Source organism: Molossus molossus, unplaced genomic scaffold (genome assembly GCF_014108415.1).
Source record: "Molossus molossus isolate mMolMol1 unplaced genomic scaffold, mMolMol1.p scaffold_m16_p_19, whole genome shotgun sequence".
NCBI classification, from domain to species: domain Eukaryota; kingdom Metazoa; phylum Chordata; class Mammalia; order Chiroptera; family Molossidae; genus Molossus; species Molossus molossus.
This window is the reverse complement of record NW_023425354.1, coordinates 18,634,776-18,653,686: the sequence shown is the minus strand read 5'-3', so window position 1 is coordinate 18,653,686 and position 18,911 is coordinate 18,634,776. Positions and strand designations below refer to the sequence as shown.

General features: G+C 46.5%; 1 protein-coding gene across 3 annotated transcripts in view; it reads left to right on the top strand.

Annotated features, from left to right (window-relative positions):
* Positions 1-18,166, top strand: part of HNF1B (HNF1 homeobox B) — a 52,884-nt gene extending 34,718 nt beyond the window's left edge. For 2 of the 3 annotated variants that reach the window (XM_036268784.1, XM_036268785.1), the window contains exons 6-9: positions 1,766-1,898; positions 5,804-5,998; positions 8,430-8,548; positions 17,201-18,166. In XM_036268784.1, the coding sequence (XP_036124677.1) occupies positions 1,766-1,898; positions 5,804-5,998; positions 8,430-8,548; positions 17,201-17,221 (468 nt within the window). In that variant the 3' untranslated portion in view covers positions 17,222-18,166. The remainder of the gene's footprint in view (positions 1-1,765; positions 1,899-5,803; positions 5,999-8,429; positions 8,549-17,200) is intronic. The other variant, XM_036268786.1, reaches the window with a different exon arrangement.
* Positions 18,167-18,911: the final 745 nt, after the last annotated feature.

Genomic DNA, 18,911 nt, shown 5'->3' with positions numbered 1-18,911 from the left:
CTGGTGCGAGTCTGAGCAGCTCTGGGTAATGAGAGACAGAAGAGAAACTAGACTACTCAAACATCTAGTGTATGTATTCTAACCCTAAAGCACCTCTCCGGGCCCCTGATGCCATCAAGAATGTCTGGATTAGTTCAGAATGAGAGGGGCGGTGTCCTTAATAATCATTAAAAATTATTTTAAAACTATAAATAGTAAACTACTTTTTTATGTGTTTACTTTATATACAATAACATCAGAATCAAAGCAAGCACATCTATTACAGCTGTTATTATTTAATACTATTCAGAAAGTTCCAATCAATGCAATATGACATGTATACATATTAGTCCTAGCACAGAAGAGACCCTGTGAGCGTTATATGCTTGTGATGTCATTATACACTTGGAACAATGAAGAAAATCATAATGGCAAAGACACTATTAGGAATAAATAAAAGGATTCAATTATCAATAAAAAATTTAGAGTGGTCATATATGAAGTAACATATAAAAATCAGTAGCTTTTTCTTACTAATCTGTCATTAAAATATAATGGGGGTGCCCTGGCTGGTTTGGCTCAGAGGTTAGAGCATTGGCCTGTGGTCCACAGAGACCCAGGTTTGGTTCCTGCTAAGGGCATGTACCTTGGTTGCAGTTTGTCCCCGGCCCTGGTTGGTCGTGCAGGTGAAAACCACTCGATGTGTCTCTTTCATGTTGATGTTTCTCTCTCTCTCTCTCTCTCTCTCTTCCTCTCTCTCCCTCCCACTCTATCTGAACAAAAAATGGGGAAAAAACGTCCTCAGGTGAGGATAAAAAATATATATATATATAATCTATATTTATATCCATATCTATCTATCTATCTATCACACACACATATATATATATCATCTATTACATATATATATATATAAAATGGAGGTACCTGGTACCTGGGGTCCACGGCCTATTTGGTAGTTTTATCATTACAATATCAGCTCCTTGACCAAAATAAATAAATAAATAAAATAATAATAATAAAATAAAGAAAATGTAATGTACAGTGGAGATTTGGAGAAAGTAGAAAAGCTCAATTGTTGTTGATCTCCCACAACCCTTAGTAATAATTGCAGAGGTAGGGAAAAGTCCTCAATAAAACTAGAGTCAAATAAACTTGGCTTAAATACCAGGTGTACCATTAGGCAGTGTACAGTCTACTCTGACTTCGGTTTGTTCATCAGTGAGATAGGAATGGCAGAAGTACCTACCTTATGGGACTGTGGTAGGTTTGTGAGTTAATGTATGAGCAGTGCTTGGTAGAGCCTGTGGTCATTGGGAGCGTCCCTGAGCTCCTGCCTAATCCCTAATCTGTTCTCACTGGGGAATCCCAGGACATTTCTTCAGTTAATATTTTTTTTAGCAGTCGAATGACTTTAGCACCAATAATAGAGAAGGCAAAGAGCAGAACAGAGGATACTTCCAAAATGATCAAGTGACAATCATATCATACCCATGGGCAGAAGAATCTCTAAGGTAGGCTAGTAACTCAAAGTTAGTCAACAAATGGAGCATCATAAGGGAAGGGATTACTCTCTATTTTATTGTTCTATCTTCAGCACCTAGAACAGTTCCTACCTAGAAGTAGGTACTTAATAACTGTTATTGAGTGAATGAATGAATGAACGAACGAATGAATTCAGCCGTTAATTAGTTGTGTCAAGAAATCGCTAAGAGATGTCATTTTGGACACTGCTCTTTATGATTCCAATTCCACTCATGCTGCTCTTGTTTTTTCTCTCCAGCAGATCTCGGTCTCAGGAGGTGGTTTGCCCCCTGTCAGCACCTTGACGAACATCCACAGCCTGTCCCACCATAACCCCCAGCAATCTCAAAACCTCATCATGACACCGCTCTCTGGAGTCATGGCCATTGCACAAAGTAAGCTCCGTTCTTGGTCAGAAAACTTGAGGGCACAGAGAAAACTTGGCTGGGAAGCAAGTCAACCTGATAAGAAAGGACTAAATTCACCCACCACTTGTAGTTTTGATTCACCTTGTTTTGTTTAGTTTCTTCTCTCTCTCCTCAATAATATTTAGATTGTTTAGCCTAAAATAAGAAAAAATATACAATGGAATTGAATCTTGGTCACAATTTACTAGCTGCATGCACATCCTGGTTCCAATCATTGAATCTTTATGAGGTTCAGTTTCCCCATTTGTAAAATGGGTTGCTGATCAATGACAATGTGCATAGACATGCTTATAAATCTATAAGGCATGAGTATGTGTAATACTGTAGTTTATACTTTTGTCTAGTGTCCATCCCTATCCCTAAGTATGTGGTAGATTCTCCAGGAGTTGGTGCTGATGTTTCTTTGTGTTGGTGGAGATGGAGCAATACATGATGGGCTTCCTTCTAAATGGGGAATTTTATGTGATCAGATGAGACATCTTTGGCCAGTGGTAAAAATACAGTGAGAGGGAATTCCGAGGGAAATAGTCATAACATCTCTAGGTCTTTAAGAAGAAATAGGTTGTTGCCCTGGCCATTTTGGCTCAGCGGTTAGAGTGTCGGCCTGCGGTCCAGAGAGACCCGGGTTCGGTTCCCGCTAAGGGCATGTATCTCGGTTGCAGTTTGTCCCCGGCCCCGGTTGGGGTTGTGCGGGTGGCAGCCACTCAATGTGTACCTTTCATATCGATGTTTCTCTCTCTCTCTTCCTCTCCCTCCCTCCCACTCTATCTGAACAAAAAATGAAAAAATGTCTTCGGGTGAGGATAAAAAAAAAAAGAGAGAGAAAGAGAAATAGGTTGTTGAAGCCCATGCTTTGAAGATGAGGTCAGGTCCTTCCAGATCTAGGAGGCTCATATTTAACAGCAAGCTTGTACCCTGTCCCAGATGGGCGTTTTAGGGCATGGGAGGCTTGACGTAACCTGTGCTGTGGGTGCCTCTCAGAATTTTAACCTTGATGAATATTCAGTGTATTTTCAGCTTCACAATGGCAGCTCAGGTCAAGTCACCATTATGACTCTGGAATTATTCCTGGGAAGTCTCAGGAGAGATCTAGGGGTGGCACATTGCTCCTCTTTCTTTCAACCTAGGACCGCCCCCGTGTACTCAGGGCCTCCCTGGTGTCAGGTGCCCCCGTTGACCACCTCTTTGGTTTAGTCCTGCCTTTTCCTCCCCTCCCCTCCTCTCTCCCTAAACCAGCTTTAGCCAGGATAGCAACGTGGGTCACTTCTGAGGAGAATGATTTATATGCTCTTTAAGAGCAAACCAGGAGTAGGCCCAAAGGAGGCACACAGATGTTCTAAATGAGTATGTGTGGCTCTCATCCTATCCATAGCTGCTCAGAATTTGGTATACTCCACATTTACTTTTGCAGAGGGAAGTGGAAATGGAAAAAGCCCTTGGAGGACTTACAAAATAATAAGTTATTTTAAATTTACTGCCTTTTCACTGGGCCCTCCCTGGAAATACGGTAACCATACTAATACCATTGAGAGTTATATAGGTTACCTGAAACCAACTTGCATGCCATCTAGAAGATTTGATTAAAAGGCCCATGGGTAAGATATCCCACCTCTTTAGTTCTACAGAATCATAAACAAACCATCCTACTTACCTTCTTTCTTCCCATGTCAAACTTGGGCTTACACACAGTTATATATTTTCTCAGGTACTATCTGAACTAAAATTTTTCCTGAGGCTGCTCTGTATTTTTCAGTTTAGTTCCTCCTAATTTTCTTCATCCATGCTTCTCTACTCTCTCACAATAGTCTTAATCTCCTACTGCTGAATGGCAACACCAGAGTGTACATTGACCTTAGGGTGTGTGTGTGTGTGTGTGTGTGTACTTGGAGTGGGAGAGAGCATGAAAAACGGTGAGGATCACCAAAAAACTTGACTGAGCCACAGTCCTACCCATGGAGTGTTGGGATAAAGAATTAGTTGCAATCACCCCCTTTTAGCCAACTCATGTCCTATTGAATATGTGGGTCCTGCCTCAGGACCACCGAGACCATGGACAGTGTGGTAACAAATTACTTGGCAGTGCCAATTCCTCATTTTCTACTCCTCTGCTGGCTTCGTAAGCAGGAACCAGGGGAAAGAAAACAGATGGAAAGGCTCAGAGTCACACTTCACGGGAGCTAGCATGACATCAGTGCCTCTCAGTCCTGGAATCGAGGCACATAGACTGTGTTGGAAATAAGATTCCTGGGCCTCACCTCTAAAGGTTCTAGCTCATTAAGCCTCGGGCGGGGCCTCGGAATGTATATTCCATAAAGAGCTCGCCCAGATGATGGTAAAGCACAGGCAGGTTTCAGAACTATGCCCTCAGATGTCATCCACTCTACACAGGACAATTAGCTTTTCTGGGCAGAGATTTCCTAACAAGCAGCAACAATGGGCCCTTGGAAAACAGCAAATCTGTGGGCTTCCTAGGCAACTGAGAGCATCAGTGGAAGGCAGGCGAGGGAAACAGTATTCCAGGGTATCAGGTGAGACGTGGGCCTGGGGAGAAGCTGGGCCCCTGTGGGGAACTGGAGATAGTGCTGTTCTGAGGGTGATCTGAGGACCTCACCCTCCAGCCCCACCCAGGAGAGCCAGGAGGGGGCTTATTCCTCTCCTCCACTCACCTTTTATGTTTCTGATAACAATATCAGCTAAAGCTCTGAGTGGGCGATTGTTAAGGTCTTTGTGCTATCTCCATGGAGGGCTGCCTGCAGATCTGCTTATGAAACCCTCTCCGTCTGAGGAAAGGCTCTCTGGGTGTTCCTTCCACCTTTGCGTAAAAGAGACCTTTTTCTGGGTTTCCTTCTTCATTTTATCCTCCCCCCCTTCCCCCACCCCCCCCACACACACCCCTTCCCAGAAAGCAAGATCCAAGGAACATTGGTGGCTCCAAGAAAGAGGTTGGGTGTCTTTCCCTGATTCTTTTGTCCCATTTCCACCTGCCTCAGCTGCCTTCCCTCGAGTCCTACCCAGGGAACAGATGGACGGTGGGTATCAGGGACCAATCTTTGCTGTGCCGGCTCTAATTCTAGGGACGCCTCTGGGTATAGACAGTACAGAACCACAGAGGTCCTCATACCCCTCAGATCAGAAAGAGGACAAGACCCTCTGTAACTGCCAACATTCATTTTACTAGTTCCTCCTCCCAGCACCTTCTCCTTTTGATGCCACAAGCCCTCGTGTTACCAGATAAGAAAAAACTTCATAGATTGGCCGAGTTCCAGGGTTTTTTGCCCTCTTTGCCACAGTCATGAAAATGAGCACCTAGCCTCTCTCAGGGTGTTTGCACAAAGCTGCCAAATGAGTGTCTTCAGACTTCATGCTCCCAGGACTGTGGAAGTGATTTTTTTTTTTTTAATCAAAATATAGGCCCCTGCACTCTCCTGCCCTCTGCTGGACAGACAGATCTGGGCAATAATCTGTTCCTCAGAGTGCCGGCCTTCAGCTCTGTCCCAAGGGCACCACCAGGGCAAGCCTCTCTCGGAGGCAGGCATGGATCGAGTGAGCAAGTAGGGTCAGCTTTCTAGGGCCCTGGCAGCCTCAAAGGAGCAGAGTTTGGGAGGTCATATGACCGGGAGACTCTCCAGCCTCAGTCAGTCCATTTCCATCTACAACTCCCTATGGAATTTGAGCAAGTCTCTTAATCTCTTCAAGCCTCAGTTTTGTTGTCTAGATAATGGACCAATAAAATCGCTTCCCATGCAGACTCTTGTGTCACCGGCTCAGCCCAGGGCCTCACACATAGGCAGGGACTCAGTGGATGACACTGACATTCACTCACCTCTCCTCATCCCTGAAGCGTCTCTGACCTCTCCCTCTTGCTCCCACAGGCCTCAACACCTCCCAAGCACAGAGCGTCCCCGTCATCAACAGTGTGGCTGGCAGCCTGGCGGCCCTGCAGCCGGTGCAGTTCTCCCAGCAGCTGCACAGCCCTCACCAGCAGCCCCTCATGCAGCAGAGCCCGGGCAGCCACATGGCCCAGCAGCCCTTCATGGCCGCTGTGACGCAGCTGCAGAACTCACACAGTAAGGACCTGGGCGTGTTGGGGAGGAGCACCGAGGGCCCTCAGCAGCCACCCTCCTCCCTCTCTGGGTCTGAACTTTCCCTGAGGTTTATCCGTTTTACCCTGCCTATGATCAACCAGGACAGTTCCTCAAGCATAACTGTGTGTGGTGCTGTGCTTTTTCAGTTCCTTTACTCTCCCCTCCGGATTCCCGGGGAAAGTTGGAAGAGGACAGTTGAGGCCTACCTGTAAGGGGAGCTGGAGCTAGAGAGCAGGGCTAGTGTGTGTGTGGAACACGTGCCATAGTTTCCCTCTCTGACACCCATGCATGGAGTCACATCAACCACAGCGCCTTTCCCAGTGAGCCCCAATGCAGCCTTTCCAGTCCAAAAGTTCAAGCAGCCATTACCAAGTGATTATAGTTGGCATAATATTTGCATCCTATTTGCCTTCCCTGGAACTGAAGAATCTTCTAGAGTCCCATGCACTCCGATTTACATACTCCAAGCATCACATCATGAACCATGAATAGAGGTGGAAAATAGCACCTGCACACTTGCTGAACAAGGAATATTAGAGTTTCTGCACACTTCCCCACCCCACACAGGCTATTTCCCATCTCCAGTTTCTACACCTATCCCTAAGTCTTACCTTTCAGCCACTTATTTTCCACCCACTCCAGCCCCTATAGCTCTCCTCACCCCCATCCTGAGCCCCAGGCCCCAGTCTTCTGGCCAGATTAGGGGATAGCCCGTGGCCTACTAATTTGAGGAGAAATCATGGAAAGGATGGCTTCCCTGCTTCGGGCATGGTCCCACAGGAACATCAGAAAAGTCTCTGGAATAGAGTGGTAGCCGTGGAGTCAGACAGACCTAGATTTACATCCTGGCTCTGAGACGTACCCGCTGTGCAGCCATTGGTACACTACTTAGCCACTCTGAGCCTCAACTTCTTCATCCATAAAATGAAAATAATATCTACATAGAGTGATTATGGAGATAAAAAATAGTTATGAATGGTGTTTGGTAAGCATCAAGAGTTCCAGAGACACAGTGACTGCTTATTAAGGGACTGACACCTTAATAGGAGGAGGCAGGAATGAGGAAGGAGACTTTGGTTTCTCCCCTGCCTGCCTCGGGCAGAGCTGTGGGTCTGAGGGAGAGTCAAGTCCAGCCTTCTGCTATCCTCCAGACTCTGCCCCCTCAGGCCTGTGGAGCTGGTTTCTAAGCACCATCTCACATTCCAATCGCATTTTCGTGGCTTCTCAAACAACTGCCACAGCCTGTAGCCCAGTCGGGGAGCACATGTGCCCTAGTTCCCTTCTTCTCAGGCCTGACAGCGTGCTCCCCACTTGCCTCTGCCCCTCACCTGAGCAGGCTTCCTCAGGGGCGTCCTGGGTGGGTGGGACAGTCAGAGAGTCATCACCAGTGACCTGTGAACCGCTGAGGTCTCGTTGGCCTGGCTGGCTATGGAGAGAGAGCCCGTGGGGCTTCAGACCAGGAAATTACCAGCCTCCCTCCATAGGAAAGGCAAGCTGAGGCAGCAGGCAGCGACCTTCACCCTGTTTCCTACGTAGAGGACTCCAGGGTAGAACAGGTGGGTCCCTCCCTCAAGGCCAGGCATCCACATGCTTTTATTAGTTGGTCATGTGACCTAGAATTTACATAAATCTTATGGACAACTAGTGTGTGTCCAAAGGTTCCAGACTTGGTGGACCAGTACTTAAAAAAACTAAAAATGGAGTCACAGGTTCCTGGAGGTTTTATTTGATTCTAGACTCCTGTTGTCTATCTATATTCCTGGGGTGTTATAAGACTATGATGTCAGAAGGCATTTTAATGCAAACTGGAAAGCCCAGAATTATATCAATGAATTATACCCATGTCTAATTATAATTATTAATTCATCTGGTATTGCTAGCATGAGACCTGGTGCTTGCGTTCTGGCAGAAATGGCAAGCGTGTGCTGGTCGGCTCCTTCATGTTTGCCAGCTACTTAGACTTTTTTTTTTTCTTAAAATCCCAGATGTACCACATACACCTAAGGATCACTTGGTTGTACCCAGGCATCTAACACGCTATTGAAAGTCAGGGGAACAGAACTGCTCCCACCACAGAAGTGCTGTCACCACTACATACTAGGTGCTGTGCAAGGCTGTTTGTTTATTTGATACAAAGTGCTTTGAACATGATCTCTTCTAATCCTATAACAGATATCACTCTCATTCAACTGGCAGGAAACTGAGGCTAAGTAACTTGATTAAGGAGCCGGGATTTAAACACATGGCCGTTCTTTTTACCATAATACACTGCCGTCCCAAACATCTCCACCACCAGTACCACCATCCCCTTTTACCTGCCCAGGGACACAGGAGCTGTGGTGAGGGATAGTGTGAGAAGTACAAATGCCTGTGTGATTGGCACCTTGATTTTGTTTTCACTTTGTCTCTGCAGTGTACACACACAAGCAGGAACCCCCCCAGTATTCCCACACCTCCCGGTTTCCGTCTGCGATGGTGGTCACAGATACCAGCAGCATCAGTACCCTCACCAACATGTCTTCCAGTAAACAGGTAATGCCATCAGGAAAGGGAGGGGGTGGGTAATGACTAAGGCTATTGATGTGTAGAGAGTGTGGCGGGTTTGGACTCAGCCATCAGTCTGGTCCTTCTGATGCTCTCTGTTGCTTGCTAAAGGAATCTCTGAGGTCACAGGGCCAAGAAGATGGGCCACAAGCTAAAGAGGCTTATTGTTCCCCTGGTACCCCCAACAAGAGCTCTGAGTGAGGACTGATGTTTGATAAGTCACTGGAGCCTGGATTACATGCAGCCTGTAGGCATGGAGACTGAGCATTTCCCTGGTGGATTGCCAGTGATGCATGGAAAGGTATTTCCAAGGAGAGCTCAGGAAGTCGGACCCTTTGTGGAGTTTCATGGTTTGTAAGAGGGGTCCCTAAGGATTTTCTACAAGTTAGTCAATGGAGAAAGTGAGTAGAAAGTCAGGGATCCTGCGGCTGATTTCCCCAGTCCAGAACCCATACTGGACCTACAATGCTGTAAGCTCTACAGAGTGTCCCATGGGGACTCCTCAGCCTAATCTGTCCAGGGGTCTGTGTTCATTTTGTGTTTTATTTTCAAAAACAGCAACTTAGAATCAACTTCCTGGTGTACTGAAAGTAGGGAATCCAGAGGCTTAGTCACCGTTTCAGTTGATGAGTAATTCCCACGTCCACAGGGAGGTTATGGGGTAGTAAGGACAACCAACGGTGAGGCTCATCGCTGAGCTTGAACAGCTGGACTCCAGCGGGGCTCTGAGAGTTAGAAAACAGGACAGGAAGTCTGAACACAGATGACAAATCCAGAATAATACAATAGGCCTTTTGGTGGCTGGGCTCTATGCCGTGTGGGAACTGTTTAGCCTTTATTGATTACTAGATAAGTAGGTGACAACCTTGAACTTCATGTCAGAGGCTCTCAGCAGGGTTTGGTCTTGCTGATGGTCTTTTTTCCATCTGAGCTCTGCGAGTCACGCTTCATCCACTGCCATGTGCTTCCAGCAGGTTCTTTCATGCCCTTCCCTTTGTCCCCATCTCCTCCCGGCTCTGCAATGTTATGAAGCAGGAAGGTTCTATTCCTGGTTGTACCACTTGCTTGGTGACCTTGACCTTCCTGCGCCTTTGTTTTTTCATCTTTAAAATAAGAGTTGTAACACCTACTTGTTCTGGGGATTCGATGAGGTCACCCAGATTAAGTGCCTGGTGTGTCTTGGGCGCACGCGCGCGTGCACACACACACACACACACTCACACACTGCCTACGCAGCTGGGCTCTGGAGTTGAGGAGCGAGGGAGAGGTGTGTGGGACCTGCTTTGCTACTCTTCTCTCACCCAATGGAAGATGAAAGGACACCCCCACACACACTGCCTTGCCCTTCGACTCCGTGCGATTTCCCACTCTTTGTAGCAAGCAGGGAAAACATTTATCTGTGCTCACAAATCTCAATCAGGGGGGCAGCCAGGCGCAGCAGCCCTGCTTGGGAATACCTTCCCCTTTGAAAGGTTTATCAATCCATCTGCCGCTTGGTCAGCCCTAGACAGGACTGTGATTAATTATTTCTGTCTTTCCCAAGTTGACTTTGATGCTTGCTTGTTGAAACAAGTCCTCTGAATTCAGGAAATGGTCTCTTAATCAAAATACTTCAAGATGCTCCCTGAGATGCCACACCAGCCCCCAAATGGCTTCTCCCCTCCACTGGATAGAGTGGCCAGCCAAGCTTGAAGCTGCATGTACATCCCTCTAGAACTACCCTGAAGTTATCTCCAAGTCCCCAGCCATTTCAGGAGTCTAGTGACAGACTCATTTCCCAGATGATGAAGATGATGATGACACTTAGTAAGGATAAAATTATGGAGCACTCACAGTTTGTACTTCTCATGAACATCATTTCTCTTTATTGAAACCTCCTAAGAAGTACAAAGAAGTCAATTAAGGCTCAGAGATGGAGACTGTTTTGCCCAAGGTCACACAGAGGATCAATTCTAGACCCGGACCTCCAGAATTTGGGCTTTGACTCTAAATCCTGAACTCTTTCCACTTAAACAACACTTGCCTTCCATAACCCATCTTTAAAATACCAACCATAATTTCTGCTCTTGTGGTCTTTAGTAATCAGGAACAAGGGTAAAAATTAGGCCCACATATTATATTTCAACCAGGAAACATTCTTCCTACAAAAGGAAGGAGGAGAGGGAATGAGAAAGGCAGAATGAAGTAGAATGAGTGTAAAGAAACCCAGGGTGAAAAAAAGTTGTACAAACTCTATTCCAAAAGCAAAGAGTCAAAAGTGAGTTCCACAAGAGACCTGGGGGCAAGGCTGCTTTGTTTTAAAACATTATTTTATGAAAGGAGTTTCAAGACCACTGCTAGGAATCAGGTGCACATAGAATGAGGAGAAGAAGACTCCTTGTTCAAATATGTTGGGGGAATGGTAGACCGAAACAGTTAAAGACCACAAGGCAGGGTTTCCAGAATCGTTTGGGTGCTGAGGTGCACATTGAACAGGGCCACTAGTGTGCACCTTGCTCCTCATTGGCCAAGTCAGAGGGACACAGCCAGGGCACTGCTACTTCAAGGCACCCTAAAGAGCTAGGAAAAGCCAACAGATCCAAGCCAGTCCCAGCTCCTTCACCCCTTGCTACATGACTGTGGGCAGTTACCTCACTGCTGTGAGACACTTTCTTCATCTCGTATAGGGAAAATCCCACCCCCATCTCACAGAATTTTCAAAGTGCCCAATAAAGTGGCTGATGCATAGTCTAGTACTCAAAGTGGTAACTCCCTCCCTCTTCCTTCTCCTTTCTGTAATTCTTTAGGAGACACCTTCCAAATGCTCTTTCAGTATTTCACTCATTGCTTGGTCTACATGGGGTCAAAGTGGGTATTGGCAATAAAATTTCTTGGGATTGGGACCATCTCTTGAGTACATCCTACCTCTTGGGCCCAGCTACAGATCCTTGCTTCCTATTCTTCTGCTGACACACAGATGCCTTCTTACCCACCTCCCAGGGAAAATACAGATAGTTCAGAGGCCTCTCAAAGCTCCCAAGCCCTTTGTACTTTGCTAAATGCTTGGGCTATAGTAGATGTTCAGTAAATATAAGTGAGTGAGTGAATGAATGAATTCAAAACTAGCATCTTTGAGTGCCTTGCATTTGCCAAGCAGCACCCCAGGTGCTTTTCCATCTTACCTTTCCTGGCTAACCCTCCCACCCATCCTGCGAGGCAGATATTTTTATGCCGGATTTACAGAGCTAAAATCCGAGGTTCAAAGATGGGGAGGGATCTGGCCAAGTCCACACAGATGGTAAATCTGGAGCTGGACTTCTAGTCCTTGGTCTCACTCCAAATCCATTCAACAACACTCACCTTCCATTTCTGAGCACCCATAGAAATGACCCAAGGTTATACAGGTATATAAGGCTAAAGCCAGAATTTTGACTTGTACCTCTCTGATCCTAGTATTTCCTCTTGTCAAGACAGACATTCCCCAGCGCCTTGTGAATCATGTTTCAGAAACTTCGGGCTAGGACTTTCTCGTTGGGAATCCTGGAGCTTCTGCCGGCTGTCTTTTCCGAAGCTCATGCCTCCTCTCCTCCTCTACCCTTTGGTGCTGGCGAATTACTGTGAGTGGGTCTGTGCCTGAGCTCCTGCAAAACAATGCCCTGCCAGTCTGGAAGCAAGACCATAGCAAGCACCGACCTCGGTTAGAACAAGTGTGGGCAGGCTGTGAGCTGACTCCTGTTTCCACAACTTCTCTACCTACTGTTCCACTTCCTAGTTTATAGAAAGGTCAGGAGAGGGCCCTCAGAGCAGGCACTGGTCGAGGCCGCTGACAAGAAGGAGGTGGGAAGCCTCATCATAAATCCCCTGCAGCTCTCCCCCACCCACCCAGCCTTCTCTACCGGCAAGGAGGCAGTACAGTCTGGTGTTTCAGAGTACCGACTTGGGAGTCAGGCAGGCCCGGGCTCAAGATTCTACCACTTTCTACCTGTGCGACTTCAGGGAAAAGTCTTAGCCTCTCTGAGCTTCAGTTTTTTTGCCTGTATATGAAGATAATGACTCCTCTTTCCTGGGATCATTGAAAGAACTAAACGCAATAAGTCTTGTCACACACTTAGCTCAGTTCTTGACCTGAAACACCCCGCCCATGGCAAGTGGGGTGAACGAGGCTTCCCCGGATGGCAACTTGAATGTCTCTCAAGCTTAGAAAAGAGGACTTTAACTGGCAAAGGGCATTCATTTCCCCGTTGCTCGACTCAGAACTTAGAAGGAGATGATCTTCCTTGTGGTTAAGAGCATAAGCTTTTCTGTTGTGAGACCCTGGGCAAGTTACTTAAAATCTTTCTAGACATCAGGTCCCTCGTCTGTAAAATTAGGATTATAATCATTTCTTTTAATTAATAGAGCTATAATTAATCGAACTTAATAATAATAGAAATGAGTTATCTATACTCGCTGTGCCCACTTCCTCATCCCCGGCTCTCTCTTGAGAAGACTCCAGAGAAGAGGCTTTTGTCTCACATTCCGCCGGAACCTCTCCTGTCCAGCTCACCCACTCCTCCATGTTGCCAGATCCAGCGGTCACTTTTCTTTTTAATGTTTAAACATTTTTTACAATCGACATTCAATATTATTTGATGCTAGTTTTAGGCATACAGCCCAGTGGTTAGACATTTACATGATTTACAAAGTGATCCCTGATAAATCTAGTACCCACCTGGCACCACACATAATTATTACAATATTGTTGTCTATATTCCCTGTGCTGTACTTTACATCCCTGTGACTATTTTGTAACCATCAGTTTGTACTTCTTAATCCCTTCACCATTTTCATTCAGTCCCCCAACCCTCTTGCCCTCTGACAACTATCAGTTTGTTCTCTGTATCTATGAGTTTGTTTCTGCTTTGTTTGTTCGTTTACTTTGTTCTTTAGATTCTGATTTTGCACGTGAAATCATATGGTATTTGTCTTTCTCTGACTTATTTCACTGAGCATAATACCATGTTGTCGCAAATGGTAGAATTTCATTCTTTTTTATGGCCAAGTAATATTCCATTGTATATATGTACCACATCTTCTTTATCAATAGTCACTTTTTAATTTCTGTGACTATCTCTGATACAATTGATCACTCCTTTCTTTTTTTACTTGGATTTTTGGAACATTATCTATTTCTGGCTCTCCTCCTATGGCACTTAGCATTTCCTTCGCAGGCAACTCATCTTCTCAGTATTCACTTGTTGGAGGGCCCCAAGGTTCATTCCTTTCTTAGTTTACTCCTGGCTCATCTCTATGAATCCCATGGCTATGCATCAAGTGTACACACTGATGGAGTCCATAATTCTGTCTCCAGTGCAGATTTCTCCCCTGAGTGCCCATTCACCAACCCAATGCAACTTTGGCCTGTACATGTGCATGCCTAATATATCTGACAAACCTGTCAAAGTGAACCTGCCTAAAATAAGACCTCACCCTTTTGCTCCTATTTCTTCCTTCCCACATTGCTTCTTCCTTGGACTTCTCCATTTCCAAAAATGGTACCAATTGTTCAGGTGAGATACCAGAAAGTCTCCTTGATTTTTTTCACCACACCCTACATTCAGTCCATCAGTAAGTTCTGCTGGGATGCTCCAAAGTTCACCCTAATCTACTTCTTACCACCCCATCAGTTCAGCCCCTGTCTCTCACTGACCTCTTGCAATGGCTCCTAACTTCTCACCCCTACTTTCACTGTTGCCCCCCTATGGAGGGAATAGTTTGTTCCCCACACAGCAGCCAGAATTCTCTCTTTAAAAAGAAAATTAGCCCTGGCCAGTTTAGCTCAGCGGTTAGAGCATCGGCCCGAGGACCAGAGTCCTGGGTTCGGTTCCCACTAAGGGCATATGCCTCAGTTGCAGTTTGTCCCCAGCCCTGGTTGGAGTCATGTGGGTGGCGGCCACTTGATGTGTCTCTCTCATATCGATGTGTCTCTCTTTCTCCCTCCCGCTCTATCTGAAGATAGGTGCAAAAATGTCCTCCAGTGAGGCTAAAAAAAAAAAAAAGAAAAAGAAATCAATCATGTTATTTCCCTGTCAAAACTCGCCAATGGCTTCCCAGTGCAACCAAACTCCAAACTGAAACAGAGACTTCCAAGCCCTTTGTGATCAGACCTGCCATTCTCACCTCCTTCCTCTCCTCCCATTCCCTCCGCTTCAGCTGAGCCAGAGCCAAAGTGGTCCTGCTGCAGGGCTCTGCATTTGTGGTATCTGCCGGGAACACTCCTTAATGTGCACCTCTGCATGCTTGCTCCCTCATTTCATTCAGCTCAAATGTCACCACCTGAAAGAGGTCCCTCTTGATCCCCCTCCCCAAATTATTCTCTTTTCCCTCAAGTCCCCCTACCCTCTCACCATGCTTATTTTTCTACAGAGTATTCCTCTCCACCTACAATTTTATACATTGTATATTTGCTTATTTGTTTACTTGTTTATTGTTCAAAGCTCTCCCTACAGTGATGTGAGGGTGTGAACAGGGTCTTGTTCGCGGCTGCATCCTCTGTGTGCTAAGCATGTAGAAGGCACTCAAATGAATGAGTGATAATTACCTGCCTCCAAGGGTTGAGGTACTAACTCGGTGCAATGATGCGTGCAAAGCCCTTATTTAGCAGAGTGCCCAGCACAGAGTAGGACCTCGATCAATGTTAGCTGTCACCATTATGTAAGAAATCCTCTTACAGTGAGGGCATCCTGAACAACCTCCACAGACATCACACCTTTCAGACAGCGGGCCCTGTAGTCACTCAGAGATCCTCTGGGCAAGGCCCCCCATGGGGCTGCATGTGCGCCTTGGTTCTAAGAGACCACAGTGTCCCCTTTATCAGATGTTTGTGTTTAGACTCTGAAGGGGGCAAATAACTCTAGTTCCTTTGACAACATTTAGGGCCCTGCCACCATTTTATTATGTGAGCAAACATTTGATAGCTGGGAAGCCCATCCCTAATGACAGGTCATAGAATCTCGCTGGCGTCTCCTTATCTGCCCTCTTGTTTGCTCTTCTATTGAAACCTGCAAGGTCACAAGCCATTTTCTCTCTCCTCCACCTGAAATCTGAAAATTGGAAAAAGGCTGATAGTGGGAAGTAAAGAGACTCGAGAGTGGGGGTGGGTGAGGGAGGAAGAGGAGGCAAAGGGTATCAGAGGACCCTGAGCAGAGCCTCAAGAATTTAAAAGGGTCAGAACCTGCCTCGTCACCCGAATGTGCAGCTCCGTCCCACTCTGAAGGCACTCAGAGCAGCGTGGACAGAGGTGCCCTGGGCAGCAGTCCTAATGAGAACAGCTATGCTGAGCACCGTTCTGAGTACTTCACTGCGATCAGCTCATCTAATCCCTCAACAGCCTCCACTTTCTAGGTGAAGAAACTGAGGCACAGGGAGAGTAACCTGACCAAGAGCTCAAAGCTAGTAGAAGGCTCCTAACCTCAGAGCATCATAGAAAGAACACGTGCTGGGAGGGCACCCAGAACGGGTTCGAATCTGACTTCACACCCACATCATTCTGAAGTCTTGGGTAATTCATTGACTCTCCCTGAGCCCTGTTCTCCTAATTTGGAAAATGGACATAAGGGCAACCTCACATAGGATTATGGTTGGAAGTACTGATTAATAAAATGATAATGGGATAGCAAGCCTGTACTAGTGGGGTGTGTGTGTGTGTGTGTGTGTGTGTTGAGGGGGAGTCTTGAGAGAATAAGCTGCTAAGCCAAACAGCAGAACCTTCCCCTGAGATGCCAACAGAAGTGAAAGGGAGGGAGGAGACAGAGGGCAAACAGAAAAGGGACTCCTTGGAAGGAGAGGGAGAGGAACGATGTCCCGTAACAGTTGAAATGAGTGAGGCTCCGGGCTTTGGAAGGGATTCTACCCCATCTTGGGGGTGTGGCTTCTCTCAAGCTTTCCCTGTCCATTCTGGGGTCTCTCCCCACCGTCCCAGACACCTGAATTCTAGCATCAGAGTCCTTCAGCCCTTCGGTTTCTTTCTTGATCCTCCAAGTTTCTTGTCCTAATAGTAATAAACCTTAGAAAGCACTGTAATTTCCCACACTCCTGCCCTGGTAAATCACTGGATAAGTGCTGGTTTGCTCATGTGCTTTATGGCCTTGTTGCTCAAAGTAGATCAGCACAACCTGGGAACTGGTTGGAAATGCAGGTTCTTAGGCCCACCCAGGCCCGCTGAATCAGAATCTCTATTTTAACAGGATCTCTGGTCCTCGTAGGTAAAGTGTGGGAACCGTGGTCTCGGGGACCCTGCTCTTAGCAGTCTCACTTCCACGAGAGGCAAGAGCTGCTGATCCAGCTGCTGTTGCAACCACACTGAGCACTTTATACACACCACTCTCCCAGAAAGAGGGGCCCAAGTGCAGGATAAAGGTCAGCGAGTTATGACCATTGCAAGGTCTGCAGCGATTCTTTCTTTCTTCTGAAGTGGCCGGAAAAGCCGGCTGGCAGGTTTTGCTGACGGAAGTGCGCTTCAGGACCAACACCACAGAACTAGGCAGGCACTCAGTCCCCAGCCCTGCACTCCCAGCTCTTTGCTGCCTGAGTTGGGTCTCAGCTCCTCTAGAGAAGCCAAACCAATGGCCCATGTTTCTGCCAACTGCACACAGCTGAGCTCTCTGTCCTTTCTCTCTGCAGTGTCCTCTCCAAGCCTGGTGATACCTACACATCACTTAGTTTGTGCACAGCAACAAGGATCCTATTTTCCACACCATCACTCTCCGGGCAGCTGTCATGGAAAAGCCCAGTGACCTGACAAGCACCTGCAAGAGGTCCCTGCTTACCTGACAGCCTGTTGGTACCTTGGACAATCCGTTCTCAGGAGGCGCAGCCCGAAGCCCAGCTTCCCTTCTATGCAGTATTGTCACGATGCCTCTCCCAAGACGTCAAGTCCTCCCATCTATCCCAGAGGTGGGAGACAAGAAACCATGGAAGAGGAAGAGAGAAAGCCGTAGTGTCTACATTATGCTCCTTCATCGAACAAACTGATGTGAAAACTTGAATCTGTTACTGAAATGAGGAGAGGAGGACACGTGCTATTGAACTGAGCCAAACACACTGTAAATATCAGCACTCCCTCCCTGACCCCCACCCCAACTGATCTTGAGATTTCTTTTAAAGAAGTAAATTTGTCCAATGGGTGTAAACTATAAACTACTGTAATTAAGTGCAATTTCCCCTCCACCTCCTCGCCCCTCTGCTGTGTATATAATACTAAAGTGTCTATTAGTTTTCTTTGTAAAGGTCAGAGTTGAATTTTCAAAGTGATTTGCCCCCTTTCCCTTCCCCTATGGAGAAATATCCTAAGTCGGAAGGGAAGCCCTTGCCCGCTCTCTCATGCCTGGACACACACAGGGACACTGTATATTTTGGATTGACTGCCAGCTAACTCCAGTCTCCTGATGTTAAGTAAGACACATCTCTGGGTCCCTGTGGGTGGAGGGGTGCAAACATAATATCAGAGTAACATCCTAGCTTCTGATGGGGCTAGGGAGTTCAGCCAGTGCACCCCCAAGGAACCCCAAGGCAGGGAAACTGGCTGTTTGATAGCATAAGAAAACATTGTCCTTTCAGAAAGCCTCCCATTAAAACTATTTTATCACTGCCCAGAGTCTCATATTTCTGTCTCTGACACTTCCCCTACCACAGTTCTACCAAGGATCTCTGGCCTCCTTGGAATTTTCCACTTACTCCAATGGGCTCCAGCTGCATGCCCTCATGTCTTTGTGCCATAAATTAAGAAGAATGGATTCTCTCAGCTTGACTCCATCAGAGGGGCATCTGGCCCGAGCAGGAGCCAACACCTTTTTCTTCTCTGCAACTCACGAGAGTAAAGTTATAGAACCAATTCTTGGTGACTTGTGGTCATAGGAACAGAAACAAAGCAGGAAGAATGGAAACCCTGTGGGTCACTTTTTCAACTGCATCTTAAACATTAATTGCAGCCTTTCGTCCCTTCTGTAGGACTGTCAGTCACTAGGAGAGTGGGCTCTTGTGGGTGTTACCTACTGCCCGGGTTTCCCCCTCTGGTAGAGATGCTAATGGATACAAAATAGTCCAAAAGGAGAAAAGCTAAAGTCCTAGCCACTCCACCAGCAGGGATGTTGCCATAAATAATCCAGTGTTGACTCGGGAAGAAGGAAAAATAGACCTGTTCTTTTGGCTGTCTCCTCTTGTGTACAGCATAAATCTATCAGCATTTCTCACTTCTAATGGTTTCTTGCTTTAAGACCAAGTATTTCTCAGTCAACATGTAAGTAAGGGAATTATGCTGATCACAACCCAAGCAACAGGTTTTTCAAAATCCCAATTTAGTAGAAGATGTAATTCTCAGTGAGCTAGGCAAATT